This window comes from Chelonia mydas, chromosome 5, assembly GCF_015237465.2.
Source record: "Chelonia mydas isolate rCheMyd1 chromosome 5, rCheMyd1.pri.v2, whole genome shotgun sequence".
Classification (NCBI taxonomy): domain Eukaryota; kingdom Metazoa; phylum Chordata; order Testudines; family Cheloniidae; genus Chelonia; species Chelonia mydas.
This window is the reverse complement of record NC_051245.2, coordinates 4,493,640-4,510,865: the sequence shown is the minus strand read 5'-3', so window position 1 is coordinate 4,510,865 and position 17,226 is coordinate 4,493,640. Positions and strand designations below refer to the sequence as shown.

The 17,226-nt window shown below is 47.7% G+C and overlaps 1 protein-coding gene across 1 annotated transcript in view; it reads left to right on the top strand.

The window, feature by feature from the left end:
* The window catches only part of DNAI1 (dynein axonemal intermediate chain 1), a gene marked incomplete at its 5' end in the record, with an annotated part of 258,464 nt that overhangs the window by 141,101 nt on the left and 100,137 nt on the right, over positions 1–17,226 (top strand). Inside the window, 2 exons of the mRNA XM_037902893.2 lie at positions 3,504–3,652; positions 4,507–4,606. Of these exons, the coding sequence (XP_037758821.2) occupies positions 3,504–3,652; positions 4,507–4,606 (249 nt within the window). The remainder of the gene's footprint in view (positions 1–3,503; positions 3,653–4,506; positions 4,607–17,226) is intronic.

Below are 17,226 nucleotides of genomic sequence, written 5' to 3'. Positions count from 1 at the left end.
AAAACAAATATATTTGCAGCTTTGCATCAGCGGAACAGAAATGGCCCCTGGCCCCTCTTTTTGAATGTCAGCTTAAAAACCAGGACGTTAGCTGGTGTAATTCCAGTGGGCATTAGTTGTTTCGATAAGACGACGGAATATGAACGAATCTTTGGCCAGGGTTGTAACTTCAGGCACCCCCTGGGTACTAGGCAGAGCTCAGGGCTGAGCGGCTCAGGGCCCACTGAGGGAGCGCGTGCAGCAGCCGTGTCGCAGCTGCTTCGGAAAGGTGCAGCGTGTGCTCACCAGCACTGGTTCTGAGATGCCAGCAGGGTGGAGGGGGGCTGGCCATCCTTACTGGCCATCTTCCTTGCAGCCACGTCATGCTGTTAGCCATGCTGGCTAGTGCTTGGGAGAGTGCTAGACTTGTCCTGTGTCCAGCTCCTGCACTGGTGCAATAGGGAGGAGGCACCCAGCAGCCTTTCGTTCACCCAGTGCAGGGGCTGGCAGAATTTGGCCCTTTGTCTCAGAGTACGTGGAAATGACCAGACAGTGGGGAACATTAACTTTGAAAGCCATAGGCGCTGACTCCGTGGGTGCCCCGAGGCTGGAGCACTCATGGTAAAAAAAAAGGGGGTGCTCAGCACTCACCAGCCACAGCTGTTTGGTGGCGCCCCCGATTAGCCGATTGGAGGTGCCGCCAAACAGCTGTTTGATGGCTGGGGGAGGGGCTTGGGGGAGAGCGGAGAGCAGCCTGTGAGCAGGGGCCTCAGGGAGGAGTGGAGCAGGGCCTCGGGGGAAGAGGGTGGAGCAAGGGCAGTGATTTGTGGGAGGGGGCAGAGCAGGGGCAGGGTGAGGCAGAGTGAGGGCGGGGCCTTGGGTAGGGGGTGGAGTGGAGGCGGGGCATCGGGGCAGAGGCGGGGTGGAGTGCCCCTGGGGAAAAAAAAAATCTCAGTGCCTATATTGGAAGCCAAAGCTCAGCCTGTCTGTTTAGGGGCTTGTCTACACTTGAAATGCTACAGTAACACAGCGGCTCCACTGTAGTGCTTCAGTTAGACATTACCTACACTGATGTGAGGGGTTCTCCCGTCAGAGTAGGTAATCCACCTCTTTCGTCAACCTAGTGCTGCCTACACTGGGGGTGAGGTCGGCTTAACTCCACCGCCCAAGGGGTGTGGGTTTTCACACCCCTGAGCAACATAGTGAAGCCGACAATTTTCTAGTGTAGACTAGGCCTAGAAAAGTAGCAGCATAGAACTTCTGCACTTTGCAGCCTGTCGTTCACAAGATAACTGCTGACCTGGAGTTGTTTGGCATTTATGGTCCATCTAACCGTGAAGTAGAATAGCTGATGAGAATGCCTGTGGGTAAACAGCCTCCCACGCAGATATCACTCAACTTGTGTTCAAAGGCTCTACCATGCCTGTCCTCAACGAGGACCTTGCCAGCAGGAACTGGCTGGCTGGCTCACTCATTCTTGCAGTGTCTAGCTTGTGTACATGCCAACATTGTGCAATAGGTCTGCACGTTGCATTACAACCATGCGGGTACCTATGGATTCTTGGGCTGCTGATGCCCATGGTGGGAACAAGGGCTTTGGGGGAAAATGTCCAGATGTGAAGCTCTGCCATGTGAAATGTGGTTGGGAGGGACCATCCAACCAGTGGTTTCTTGCAATGCTTTTTGTTTCGTGCAGACAGGCCCAAAGATCGACCACCTCTGAGGAAGGGCTATTTGTGAAGGACTTTCTTTTTGCTTTAAGTGATTCTTCTTCTTTACGACCCTCATATATTGGTGCCTTTGAACCGGTGCCCACAGCAGCAGTCACTGAAAGCTAAAGTCCACCTCTGCCAGTGGCTCTCCTTTACCTGGGGTGGTAATCTCGCATTGCCGCTGCAGACCTCAGAGTGATCCCTTCATGTACTAAGCAGCTGGCAGTTCTATGTAATAATTCATCATTTTGTGCTTTTGGCATCAGAGATCTAGTCACTGAGTCTGCGGTATGTGAATGTGTGTCAGCTCAAGGCGGCTAGAGCAATTTGCAAATGTGTCCTCGCTGGTCCTGCCGTAGCGTTAAGGAGCTGGTGCTCTTGTTCAAATGATTCCTCCCTGTTTTAGCTTTTCGAATCCATGGACGTTTGGAAAGACAGCTTCTTTCTCCCGTGATATCCAGACCTATCCCTAGCAGTAAAAGGATAACTAATTAGCAATATATCACATTTCTATAGCACGTTACAAACTGTACCTAATCTATCCCCACAATCCCCTGTAAGATGGGGCAGGGTGATTGTTCCTGTGGGTTTAGAGCCAACATCTTCAAACTTGTGGCCTTAAAGTTTACCCTAAATCCATATTTTGGAAACAAAATCACCTCCGCTGATCTTAGAGGTGCTGACTGCCAACAGCTGCCATTGACTTAACTGCAGTCACCTGTGTTTGAATATTTAGGCTTAGGTGAGTTAAGTAGTTCCCCCAAGACCACCCAGTGTACACAGCACAGCAGGGACTAAGACTTGTCCTTCAAACTTCCAATCCAGGGCTTGATCCTCTTGTTTAATAAATGATGAACCTGTCACTACCTGACCATAATAAAACGTGGGAGCTGCCACACTCTGTTTAAAGGCACATTGATGGGGCAGGGAAGGGTTTCTGTACTAGTCAGTAGGAGCAAAGTAGATACCAAAGTGTCGGCCAGCCAGGAATGCCCCAAAGCGCAGGAGAGTCTGAGTGCTGATCAATGGCAGGCTTGCTAGACCCAGATGTTTACAAATCAGAGGACAAGCCATAAGCTTTATTCCACCCAGAACTACTCCCAAACCCTGTTCCCAAGGCAAACAAGCCCATCTCTCCATGTGCATTATGGCACCATAGCTTACCTTACCTGATCACTCTTGTTACATGTGTATGGTAACACCCATTGTTTCATGTTCTCTGTGTATATAAATCTCCCCACTGTATTTTCGACTGCATGCATCCGATGAAGTCAGCTGTAGCTCATGAAAGCTTATGCTCAAATAAATTTGTTAGTCTCTAAGGTGCCACAAGTACTCCTTTTCTTTTTGCGGATACAGACTAACACGGCTGCTACTCTGAAACCATAGCTCCTGTCACTAAAAGAGCCGGGATTGGATGGTTATGACCCTGCTCTCACACACACACTCAGATAATAACACTGACTTGGATGGATTTGTCGCAGTGTATCCAGCAAGGCAGAAATTTCAAGTCTGAGCTAAAATGCGTGGCTGCTCAAACCACCTTTTAAAAATACCAGCGCATTCCCATTCGGGTTAACTTCGCTGACGGAGCTAGAATCATGGTAGAGAGTTGGAAATTGTGACACTCAGAAGGGCTCAGTGTTCCATGCCAAAGGAGAGAAACATGTTTTAAATGAAGCTTAGATCCGATAGAAAAGGTCACAACTCCTGCCCCCCTAGAGAAGCTGCTCGGGGGTACCTCCAGGGTGGAGAACCACCCTTCTAGAGCAGCCAAATGATTCTTATTGCCGATCCCTGGTTCCTTTGCAGTGTTCAAAATCCTATTCAAGCCAGTTTCTGGACATCTTTGATGCTCACCACATGGCTGTTGACGCAGTGAGCTGGAATCCCTACCACATGAAAGTCTTCATTTCCTGCAGCTCTGACTGGACTGTCAAGATCTGGGACCACACCATAAAGTAAGTCTTGCTGTGTCCTGGCCTTGGCAGCTGGAGAGTGTGATTTATGCTCTCACAGTATAAACATGCAGCGTGCAGCTAGCTTTGTCTGCCAAAATCTGTGGTTACAGTTTCACCATTAAGTGGATTTATTGCTTATTATTCTCTCTTATCCTCCTCGTTTGCTTTTTCCTGAGCGTAGCCGTTCCTTCAGTAATAAGAGCAGGTACAGCCCAGGATTGCTGCCTGTGTAAGTGTATCTAGGACGAGGGTGAGATGCCCTGCAGTCCATGATTTAAAAACTTTAACAGAGCTACACCAGGTACCAGCCCTCTGGCTTGGATCCAGGCCACACAGGTCAAAACAGGGCACTGCAGTTCAAGGTGGCTGCCCTGATGTTTCAAAGCCCTGCATGGCATTGGACCCGGCTACCTGAGAGATCCGCTCTCCCTCTGCAACCTGGACTTCTCATCACAGCTGTGTCCCACTGGAGGAATGATACTGTTAGCCAACCTTCATGGGAGCCAAACAGAGACTAGCAAACTCGCTGTAGGCAGAGATGACTGACCACTAATCTCACCTCGTTCAAACATTCACTCAAACTTTCCCATAATAGCTCCCTCATTCTCTCAAACAGAAAATCCCCTAACCCTGCTTCTTGGCAGCACGGGAGAGAGAAGGAGGGCACTGTCAGCTGTGAACTCCTGCGGGGTTGTCATCTGTGACAATCCAGTGCAACATGGATGAGGGCTCAGCTGCTCTGACCAGCACAGGCTGCCTGGGGTATAGCATCAGAGTGTTTCATCTTGAAAGTCTTCTTCAGGAGTGACATGTAATTGGACAAGATCTTCTTCACCCTGGGCCTTTCTTTCCAGGACCCCGATGTTCGTCTTTGACCTGAATTCTGCTGTGGGGGACGTTGCCTGGGCCCCTTACTCCTCCACTGTCTTTGCTGCAGTCACCACGGACGGGAAGGTAAGAGGCTTTAGTTTAACGGGGAGGGGATTAAGGAATCTAATGTCCTGGACAGAGACGTGGCAGCACAGCTGACAGCAGCTGGCCAGCTGCTGGTGGGGTGAGCTGCGCGGCTTCCTTTGGGATTCTGAGGAGTCAGAATCTGGCCTGCGAGTTAGTCTGGGGGCTGGGGGCCTGGCATGGAAGGGGGCTGTGTCCAGGGAGAGGAGGAACATTTTGGTGGATATTGGCCCTGTGCAGCCTTAATCTGTCCCTTCCCACCCCCGACTCCATAGCACACTGGTGTCTTAAAGCAACAGTGCTGTAGAAGGCGGGGGCAGCGACCTTCCCATCCTTTCCCAAGCACCTCAACTCCCTTTCCATAGCACGCTCACTCGGGCCAGAAATCTTTAGCAGACATCCAAGGTTTCTGCCCAGCAGTGCAAACTCCTTAGCTGGTCTTAAACGGAAGCCAAGAGCCCTTTGGGGACATTAAGGATCAGCTGCATAACTCGATGTGGCCACGCCAAACTCATTGGGATAAAACCGGCATGTGAGTGTCTCTCTCTGTATACAACGTGTACGGACTGACATGGACAGGAGGGGAGTTCCCTCGCCATTGCGTGGCATTCCTAGCCCTCTCTGCGGGGTATTCAGTGGATGTGCAAGATCAGCATGGTGTATACTTCTTAGGGGACCAAACCCAGCCCCTGGCGTAAGCAATCGCAGCTCTATTGAAGCCAAGGACATTACGCCCTCTTAATCCAGGGATGAATGGAGCCCTTTGAGCACTGGGGATAATGCAGTGCAAGGTAAACCAGAGGGGTGAGCAGACTGCTTTCTTGTACACTGTCCTCTCAGTTACTTTTCCTGCTTTCTCTTACAGCCACTGGGCATGTAATTCACTCACTTTGAATCCTACTGAACGCCACATTGATACCAGTACACTGCCTCTTACGTCCTCTTCCTGACCAATTTCTAACCACCTCACACCCAGTTCTGTTCCCACTGAATTGAGCCCAGTGGCTTCCATGGGAGCCACACTTACTTACACTAGATCTGAAACTGGCTCATTAACTAATCCTCACAGCAGTCCTGTGGGTAGATGCTATTATGCCCATTCTACAGATGGGAAAACCTCATACAGCTGTCATCAGATCATTATTGATCAGAGCTTCCAGGACACAGGGAAGCAATACAGTAAAGTTAACAACAACAAAAATCAATTATAGTCACGTGCCCAGAGCTGGCCAATGCAGCTTTGCTATAATGAAATGGTATGAAATTAGTATTTTTCCACATCCTGCTCAGGAGTGGATGTCTCCAAGAATAATGACTTGATAACAAAGTACTTAGAACAATCCTAATGTTGAGTTGATGGGAGATATATTTTTGCCCCAACCATCCATCTAGTCTCTTACAGTTAATTCAGTCCTGGCAGACTGCCTGCAACACTTAGCTAGCCATCATTCATTAGTGCTTCTATATTACTTTAAGACCCCATTGCTTTAAAGCTGTGGGCCAGATTCTCTGCTGGTGTCAGTTGGCAGAGTACTATAGAAAGTCAGTTGGGCTCCATCAGATTGCACCAGCAGAGAACTTGGCTCTATGATTTCTCGGCTGCTATCATCAAGTCGGCATTAGCAGTGATTTCATTGCAATTTAACCTTTCAATTGTAGAAGAAAAATCAATATCACTGATATATTGGTGAAGCCTAGAAGCCCTGCCACTGTACCAGCTGAGGCTGAGGACTTGTACATCTCACAGGCTAGGCAATGTCAAATATAGTCCATACTGAAGCAGCTGCCAAGGAAAACCCAAGATGCTGTAGCCTTCAGGAAATGGTGCTGTTACTAAAGACCCCCTGGCCTTTTCCCTGAGAGGTGTGTGAGCCCCAGAGGCCTGGCCGCATTCCAGTCTGGGTACCTACTTCAGCCTGAATGCTGGCACAAACTGAATACACAGTGGATGCCTGTGAGGACAAAGCAGCGCTGTTTTGCCACGTGACCTTTAGCGACGAGATGTAGATGTCTCCGGATGACTGAAGCTGAGTGACAGAGATACGCCAAGGGCAGTGTTCTAATAGGAAGAGAGTGCAACACCAGATCTTGGCTCTCTTCAGCTTCTTGTTCATGCTATCTCCAGAGGGGTTTAATCCTCACAGATTGTGTCAGATTCTCTGTCAGAGCCCTACCAGTTGTTCCTTATATTTAGCTACATGTTGGTGCCACAAGATCTTTCCATCAAACTTTCCCCTGCTGCCTGCTCATCCCCTGACCTGATGGATTCATTTCCCAGATCTCTGCAAATGTGACGATTTGAGTTATGCTGCTCAACTTCATGGCCGCGGGCTCGTTCCTGCCAGCACTTAGTCACCCAGACCATCCCACTGCAGTCAGTCAACTACTCATGCGATGGAGGGCTGCGGCATCAGGTTCCCAGGCAGGCAGGGCACAAACTACTGTCAGCTTTGTATTACTGCAATAAGCAATTTGAAAAACCCTGATCTCTGGAGCCTGCAGCTCTCGGGCACTGCAGTCTGCAGATTGTCCTCGTCTGAAACGGAATAAACGGCCAAGTGATTCGATCACAGATAGAATTAGAAATTGTCTGTGGGGGAACAACACAGACTGGGTCAAGGTGGCTGGGTCACAGGCCAAGATGCTGTGGTACAAGCGTAGGTAATGCTACGTTAACGCAAGCCGCCCCTCTGCAGAGCTCTTCCCCAACCAGTTACCTTGTGTAGGCCACCGTGCCAGCCCCCTCCCCCACCTATCACTTACTTCCTCTGTGTGGATCCCTGCCCCAGAAGTCAGGCACCTATAGTCAGCCACCTGCCTCTCCACTGCACTCAGACACCTACTTTAAATGCTGACCTGATCCTTGGTGACGCACGGTGCTGGTGGTAGGTGGAGGAGGAACCAGCCAGCCCAGCAGCCTTCTCTGTGAGGGGGAAGGAGAGGCCTTTCAGGTTAAGAGCCTTGTGCCAGGGTGCAGGGTCCCCAGTATACAAAGGGTTAACTACAGTTCCCTTTGCCCCCCCCCCCAGGCACAGATGTTAGGGGATAGGCAATGAGCAGGAAGGGGGAGAATGCCTAGGGCCTGGCTCTCTACCAGCCTCAGGGAGAGGACTTGCAGCGGCCCAGTCTCCAGGCAGCTTAGGACTCTGAGCACAGCTGAGCCACAGTAGGGCTGCTTGATTGACCACTCCACCTGACAGGCCAAGGAAGTCAGCAGTGACTGACCTCAGACTGCTCAATGCACATGCCTGCAGCTTCAATTCCCAGCCTTCTTGCCCTGCTCCAGTCTGCTCCAGCCCTGCTTGGTTCCTGACTCTTGACCCTGGGTCTGAATCCTGCTTCTGGCTCTCACTCCTTGGGCATAGATACTGGCTTCCTGGCTCCCGCCCTGACCAGTAGGCCTGACTGCTCACACCCTGATTTGTGACAAATGAGACTCTGGGTTGATCCATAGCCTCCTACTCTCTTTGCTTGTCTTACCCTGTGTGGTTTGCGTCTGTTCAGAATCTCCTGCTGGAGTGACCTCCCTGCTTGCTGCTGGGGTCGGATTGAGCTCAGTCAGCCAGCCAGCCAGCTTAAACCTACATTCATACCTAGTCTGTACAGACCATTTATTAGAGAAGCCGGATGCTCTTATTCCCCCCAGCACGCTGGGCCAGTCTTCCGCTGACACAGTACTGTATTTTGAAACATGCAGTAGGCAAAAATTACAGCAGACACTTGGGGGATCCTTCTGTACCCGATGTAGAATGGGATTGTTATGTTATATTAGCAAATTTTGAGGTACTGTATTAGCATATAACATTGGTAGTAGATCACTGTACCATGATCCTGTATAGAAGCAAATAGTTACATTTGCAAATTATTAGTGTTAATATTTATTATCATCAAGCAAGTGCTAGGATGAGAGCGTGGCTGCCACATCCACCAACGCTTCACTGCCGGGGGCACGGGGACAGCCACTCTCCGCTTTCGGGGCAACGTGCCTCACGTGCTGCTTCTCCATCCACCGTGAGCTATCTTGGCCTGCAGTGTTAGGATGGCTTCGGGAACATACGGACATCCACAGCCTCTCCACACACATCTCTTCCCTGATACCCCATCCTCTTCCCTCCCCTGCCCGCCCCGATACCTCACTTGGTTCCCAACTGCCAAGAGCAGGATTTTGCTCTGAGGAAATGGTCTGTTCATGCCACGTGTACAGACTCCATCCCCAGCCAAATGATCGCCAGCTCTGAGCCTAACGCTGCACTCTGTCCAACTGGCGCTTGTGGTTCTCAGCTGCATCTCAAGCTCTCAGCTTTGACCAGCTAATCAGGAAATTATATGCCTCCCTTATTAGCCAGGGCTGGTCTTGGTTTTGTGAGCCTCTAGTAGATTTCTGTAATCCAGGTAGCACATCTGAGGGTTGGATTGGCAGCTAGGGGGCCAGGGGTACATCTGGCTGGAGGAGCTAGTGATGAAGGAGACATAGGAGGTTGCTGGCAGGTGGGGGCAAGGGTACAGTCGTGTGTGTTTCTCGGTGCTTTCATGGCGGGTAGGATTTCAAAGGGAAGGTGCAGCACTTGGGGACCAGCATAAAGGCAGGAACCTAATTAATCTTACAAGGTGTATGTAGGTCGTGGCTGTGGGTGGGGGAGGCATTGGGTGCATGCAGTGAAGGGGATCTAACAGAGTGACACCCCCAAAAGTGCAGCCACGTTTGTGGGGCTGGGTATCTTTACTGCTTAGGTTGCAATCCAGCGTTGACTATTGCTGATATAAGTTAGCTTTACCGTAGCTCATTAATTACTGAATGGTCCAGGGCCCATTGCAAAATCCAATTACAGGGGCTTATTGCTTTATTGCAGTTCAAGGTAGTGATCTACACAGAGACCAGGCTCTGCCTCAAATGATCACTCCTGATTGGTGTAGTTAGTGTGTATCTACTGTGAAAAAGATGTATTCAACCATACCAAAACAAGTAATGACAGATTTGAAATATATTCCATGAATCACTCTTTGATCCTGTGGGCCCGATTTACCATTGCTCTGTGCCTGATCTTGCCATTTACATCAGAGCAAAGGGGAGGAAAATACTGCTCAGCCAGAATGTAGCATTTTCCAGAAGCTGGGACTGCCCAGCAGGAGATGGATCCCTCAGTGAATTGCCCTGTTCTGTTCATTCCCTCGGAAACACCTGGCACTGGCCACTGTCAGAAGACAGGATATTGGTGTGACCCAATATGGCCGTTTTTATGTACTCTCTCTGATGTAAATGGTGACTCAACAAAGGTGGATCTGACCTTCTCTGTTCATGCCATGCTCATCAGGGTGGTGTGGCATCGGAGTCTCTCTTAATGCCAGTCAGTTTGGCACCTATGGCCAAAATGTATTTTACAAAACGTGGCCTGTGGATCTTGTCATTCCGATTTGTCTTTGATGCGGTGACAAAGCAGAATTTCTGACCTGATGTGGGCCCTGAGGTTGTTCCACAGCCTAAAGTCGAAAGTTGCTCTGCAGGCAGGGGAGCTGCAGGCTGAGGCCTTGTTAAATTAAGCAGCATTTTGAACTCCGTAACCTAAGTGAACCTTTGAGCGAATACAGCCTGGCCCTCTGGCACCACACTGAGGTGCTGCTTTTGAGGTGACTTCTGAAGTCAGCACCCTCCTGGGTTGTAAGGCCTGAAAGAACTTTTATTATCATCTACTGTGACTTCCTGTACAAAAGGCCAGAGAATGCCACCAGGGATTGTCACATCAAGCCCAGTTGTCTAGTTAAACTAGGGCTTTGGTCTGTTTGTATCCATCTTTAGTCTCTTGTTTTATCCTTACATCGTAAGCTCCCTGGGGCAGGGACTGTCTCTTTGCTCTGTTTGTACAGCGCCTAGCACAGTGGGGACCTGGTACATGACTGGGGCTGCCAGGTGCTACGGTGATACAAATCATAAATACTAATACATTTAGAGAGACATCTGGTCTTGATGTAAAGACTCCAAATGATGGAGAATCTACCACATCCCTTGGTAGATTCAGTGTTTAATTGCTTCCAGACATTGGATCTCATTCTTCTTCTTCTTTGAGTAGCATCCCTATGGGTGGTCCACTCTAGGTGTATTTGCTTCCCTGTATCCTGTATCTTGGAAATTTTAGGTAGCAGTGTCTGGTTGGTCCACACATGCACTCTCCCCATCTTGTGCCCTGCCTCAGGGCTATATAATGATGTGTATGCAAACCGCCCTCGGTTTCTTCTCAGTCGCCTTTGGCCTGAGATGGAGTCTCAGCAGCGTTCAATTTGAGAATTCCTCATCCATATCTTACTTTCTGTTTTGAGTTAATAGTGCTAGTTCATAGAGTTTCCGTTAGTTAGTATTTATACTTGCTTTCTTTTCCTTTTTCCCCCTCAAATTTTTCCCTTTATTTTGTTTTTAGAATAGTCAACTCCCTGTCCTTAGTTAGTTCTTCCTTGTTCATTCCGGTATTGCAGGCATTTCATTTTTCTAAAGACTTACTTGTCTCAGAGACATCTGATCCTCCCCTACTCGACACTGACACGATCTCGTTACCTGCCACATCTCAGTCCCCTGACATACATGCAGTCCCTCAGCATCCCTGACTGCTCCATCTTTGTCAAGCGATGATGAAGATGATGATGACGATTTATCTTCAGTCTCTGTGGAAGGTTGCCCGTTCCAATACCAAGGAGCAAGTCATCCCAAAACCTCTACAGAACCAGTTTACCACCACGAGAGATGCAGCCCACCCAGTTGGCATAGACACCTTCGGTGTCCCCACCCATGCTTTTTGCACCACCTCAGTGGCCATACTGGGACCCATGAGCAGCCTATAGGCACCAATTCTCGAGGCCCCCTAGTGTCGCTCATTGGGATAGGGGAAGGCAATCTCCTTCAGCTTCTCTATCCAGACCTGCTGACCCACAAGAGGAGATGTTTTGGGGAACAGGAAGCAAGACTAGATAAAGAGATTACTCCAACAACTAACATCTCTTCATCCTCTTCTGATGAACCATTATGCCTCCCCTACCAATCCTGGCAGACAACGTCAAACAGTTTCAAGATCTCATTAAGAGAGTAGTAGAATCGCTACATATTCTGCTTGGAGAAGTGAAGGAGTCCCAATACAAGCTGCTTGACATCCTACATACTTCATCATCAGCTCACATTGTTCTCCCTATCAGACGTCAGCCACAATACCTCCCACGTGCAAGAGAATGGACAAAAATATTATGTTCCCTCTAAGGACCTGGACTTTTTATTTTCCTACCCATCCTCAAAGGCCCTTGTCAACACTGTAAATGAATATGGCAGACAGCACCATGCTAAATTGACACCCTATGACAAGGACTGGAAATCACTGGATTTATTTGGCTTGGGGAACAAGAAGCGAGACTAGACAAAGAGATTACTCCAACAAGACGTCACCGAGATCCCAGCCTTCTCAATGGCCTTCTCCCCACTGGCATTATGAATCCGAACGGAAGAGACAATGACTACAGAATCGGAGAACAGCTTCCCCATAGTCATCAACATCACAGCTGTCTGCATCTAAACACCAGTTCTGATGTGTTGGTCGAGGGCTAGAGTTACCACCCCCATTTTTATTTGCTGCAACAATCCAAACATCTCCACCCATTCAGCGACCACCTTACTCTTTTTTGTCAAAACTGGGAATGTATAACCACAAACAAGTGGGTATTGGAGATCATCTCCACAGGATATTCAATCCTTTTTACCTCCCTCCCCCTGCCCACCCTCCTTTCCTCTCCCTCTGCAGGGACCCTTCTCACAAGCACCTTTTACATCAGGAAACAAACTATGTTCTGAACCTAGGTGCTATAGAACCAGTTCCCACTCCACACAGAGGAAAGGGCTTCTATTCCAAATATTTCCTGATATTGAAAAAGAACAGCGGTCTTAGACCCATTCTGGATCATTCAATAGATTCGCAAAGTTACAACGCTTCAAAATGGTTATTCTGGCAGCAATAATCCCATCTCTGGACCCGGGGGACTGGTTCTTGGCCCTCGATGGTTACTGTCATATCACAATCCACCCATCCCAAAGGAGGTTTCTGAGTTTCACTCTAGATCAAGATCACTGTCAATATAAGGTGCTCCCATTCGGAGTATTGTCAGCACCTAGAGTGTTCTGGAAGGTCCTTTCTGTGGTAGCACTGCACCGTCATAAACAAGAAATTTTGATATTCCTGTATCTAGAAAATTTTCTGCTCAAAGCACATTCTTTTGATGCCTTGAGAGCCACACAAAAGACTATGGACCTGGTCTTACAGCTGGGACTACAACTAAATGTCCAAAAGTCCACTTTAACTCCAGGACAACATTGGAATTTGTAGGGGCCTTCCTAGATGCAGTCTTCCTCCCCCCGCACAGCTTCAACACCTTAGACAACTTAATCTCGACAGTCCAGACCTCGACCAGAAACTGTCTTCAACTACCAGGATACATGGCAGCAGGCACCTTTGTAATAAGTCACGCGAGACTCCACAGGCGCTGCCATCAAGGGTGGCTGAGAACAGTATATGTACCAAGCAGCCGCAGCTTAAATAAACTTCTAATCATGCCTTCGACGGTCAAAACCCCCTCGACTGGTGGAAAGATCCTCACAATGTCTGTGCAGGGGTTCCCATCACTCAACCACCCCCAGTGTTAATATTGATGACAGACACATCTGTATTGGGATGGGGAGCCCACTTGGACACCCACACTGTTCAAGGCAAATGGTCCCCTTTCGAATCCACACTGCATATCAACTTACTAGCGCTCAGAGCAGTCAGGAATACCACTGATCAGAGACAAGCATATAGAGATTATGATAGACAACATCTCTTGTATGTTTTACATACATCTCCAGGGAGGAGCAAGATCACCTTCCCTTTGTGCCGAGGCAGCAAACTCTGGAATTGGGGCATTCACCACCACATCAGCGTCTCAGCAGCCTACCTCCGGGGCATACAGAACACTACGGCGGACACTCTCAGCAGAAACTTTTCCCAGGATCACAAATGGAAATAGAAATATGCTGTGGAGAATGGAGAGGCCTATGTTGGGGATTCCCAAAGATAGATTTATTTGCCACTGCCAGAAACAAGAAATGCTCCCAGTTCTGCTCCTGCGTGGGCCTGGTTCATTACTGTGTAGGAGACACCTTTCTCCTATACTGGAACACGCACCTCTATGCCTTTCCTCCAATTCCTCTAATATCAAAGGTCCTGCTCAAGATAAGAAAAGAAAGAGCCAGGGTTATTCTTATAGTTTCCACGTGACCAAGACAATGTGATTTCCGTTATTTACTCAACTGGTGATTTGTCTGCTAATCACTCTTCAGCCCACTCTTCATCTTCTCTCTCAGGATGCTGGCCAGATCCGTCACCCCGATCTACCGGTTCTCCAACTCAAGGAGTGACTCCTCGATGGTTCCAAAGCTTAGAAATGACCCGCTCTGAAGATGTAAAGGCGATGCTGCTACATAGCAGGAAACAAACTACTTGTCATGTGTATATTCAAAAGTGGAAGAGATTCCAGCTCTAGTGTGACTCAAGACCTATTACACCTACATCCTCTCCAGTACTGCTTCTGTTAGACTACATCCTAGAACTAAAAACATCAGGATTATCTCTAAGCTTCGTAAAGGTGCATCCTGCAGCCATCACTGCCTTCCATCATAAGATAGATGGTTACTCTTGTCAAGGTTCCTTCCCCACTCTGAACTCTAGGGTACAGATGTGGGGACCTGCATGAAAGACCCCCTGAGCTTATTCTTACCAGCTTAGGTTAAAAACTTCCCCAAGGTACAAACTTTGCCTTGGCCTTGAACAGTATGCTGCCACCACCAAGCGATTTAAACAAAGAACAGGGAAAGAGCCCACTTGGAGACGTCTTCCCCCAAAGTATCCCCCCAAGCCTTACACCCCCTTTGTTGGGGAAGGCTTGATAATAATATCCTCACCAATTGGTACAGGTAAACACAGACCCAAACCCTTGGATCTTAAGAACAATGAAAAATCAATCAGGTTCTTAAAAGAAGAATTTTATTGGAAGAAAAGGTAAAAGAATCACCTCTGTAAAATCAGGATGGTAAATACTTTACAGGGTAATCAGATTCAAAACATAGAGAATCCCTTTAGGCAAAACCTTAAGTTACAAAAAGACACAAAACAGGAATACACATTCCTTCCAGCACAGCAAATTTTACAAGCCATTAAACAAAAGAAAATCTAATGGATTTTCTAGCTAGATTACTTACTAATTTTACAGGAGTTGGAAGGCTTGCATCCTTGATCTGTTCCCGGCAAAGGTCTCACACAGACAGACAAAACCCTTTGTCCCCCCATTCCAGATTTGAAAGAATCTTGTCCCCTCATTGGCCATTTGGGGTCAGGTGCCAGCGGGGTTACCTTAGCTTCTTAACCCTTTACATGTGAAAGGATTTTGCCTCTGGTCAGGAGGGATTTTATAGCACTGTATACAGAAAGGTGGTTACCCTTCCCTTTATATTTATAACAACTCTGTTTTCACTTATCCTACAACAAGAAGTTTTCTCAAGGGTGTGGGTAACCTCTTCCCACAAATCAGATGCCCTACACAGGCATGGGACCTCAATCTTGTCCTCAAGTGCCTTACAAGGCCTCCCTTCAAACCCATTGGCCACCTGTTCTCTTCTACACCTCTCTATGAAAACCACATTCCTAGTGGCCATTACCTCTGCTTGGAGAGTAGGAGAGAGAAGGGCTCTAATGGTGTACCCTCCCCCCACTTTACAATCTTTTTAAAAGACAGGGTTACATTACAACCACACCCCAAATTCCTATCAAGAATATCTTCAGAATTCCACATAAATTAGCTTATCCACCTCCCTGCTTTCTTTCCCAAACTGCACTAGGACAAACAGGAGGCAACATTACTCACGATGTCAGGAGAGCACTAGCCTTCTATTTGGCTAGGACTCCTCAGCCTTTCAGAAAATCTCCCAGACTATTTCTCTCCATTGCAGACAGATCTAAGGGATCCCCAGTCTCTAAACAAAGAGGGCTGGAGGATTGTAGTCTAGTCATCCTAACTTCAATACCTGGAGACATACTGGAAAAACTATTAACAATCAATTTGTAAGCACTTAGAGGATAATAGGGTGATAAGGAATAGCCAGCATGGATTTACCAAGAACAAACCATGCAGGACCAACCTAATTTCCTTCTTTGACAGGGTTGCTGGGTTAGTGGATTATGGAACAGCTGTAGACATGATGTATCTTCATTTTAGTAAGGCTTTTGACACAGTTCTACAGGACATAAGCAAACTAGGGAAATGAAGTCTAGCTGAAATTATCTAAAAGGTAGGTGCATAACTCTATGAAAGACCATTCTCAAAGAGAACAGGAGTACTTGTGGCACCTTAGAGACTAACAAATTTATTAGAGCATAAGCTTTCATGGGCTACAGCCCACTTCATCGGATGCATAGAATGGAACATATAGTAAGATTATATATATATACACATACAGATAAGTTGGAAGTTACCATACAAACTGTGAAAGGCTAATTAGTTAAGATGAGCTATTATCAGCAGGAGAAAAAAACTTTTGTAGTGATAATCAAGATGGCCCATTTAGACAGTTGACATTCTCAAAGAGTAATTACCAATGGTTCACTGTCATACTAGGGGGCCATATCTTGTGGGCCCCTCAGGGTCTGTCCTGGTTCCAGTACTAGTTATTATTTTCATTAAAGTCTTGGAAAATGGAGGGGCAAGTATGTGTGTAAAATTTTCAGATGACACCAAGCTGGGAAGGGCTACAAGCATTTTGGAGACCAGGATATGAATTCAAAACAACCTTGACAAATTGGAGAATCTTTCTGAAAGCAACAAGATTACATTCAATAAAGACAAGAGGAAAGTACTACACTCAGGAAGGAAAAATCAAAAACACAGCTACACAGTGGGGAATAACTGGCTGGGTGGTAGTACTGCTGAAAAGACTTGGAGGGTTACAGTGGGTTACAGTGGATCACAAATTAAGCTCTGGGCCAATAATTTGATGCAGTTGCAGAAAAGGCTAATATCATTCTGGGGCGTATTAACGGGAGCGTAGTATCGGGAAGTAATTGTCCCGCTCTACTTGGCACTGGTGAGCCCTCAGCTGGAGTACACTTTAGGAAAGATGCGGAGAAACTGGAGAGAGTCCCCAGAAGAGCAACAAAAATGACAAAAGATTTAGAGAAACTGACCTATGAGGAAAGGTTAAAAAAACTGGTGGTGTAGTCTTGAGAAAAGACTGAGTGGGGTCCTGATAACAGTCTTCAAATATGGTAAGTGCTGTTATGAAGAGGACAGTGATCAATTGTTCTCTGTGTCCCCTGAAGGCAGGACAAGAAGGAATGGGCTTAATCTGCAGCAGGGAAGATTTTAATTAGATATTAGGAATAACCTTCTAACTCTAAGGGTAGTTAAGCTCTGGAATGGGCTTCCAAGGGAGGCTGTGGAATCCCCACCATTGGAGGTTTTTAAGAACAGGTTTCACAAACACCTGTGTCAGGGATGATCTAGGTTTACTTGGTCCTGCCTCAGCTCAGAGGCTAGGCTGGATGACTTCTCAAGGCCCCTTTCAG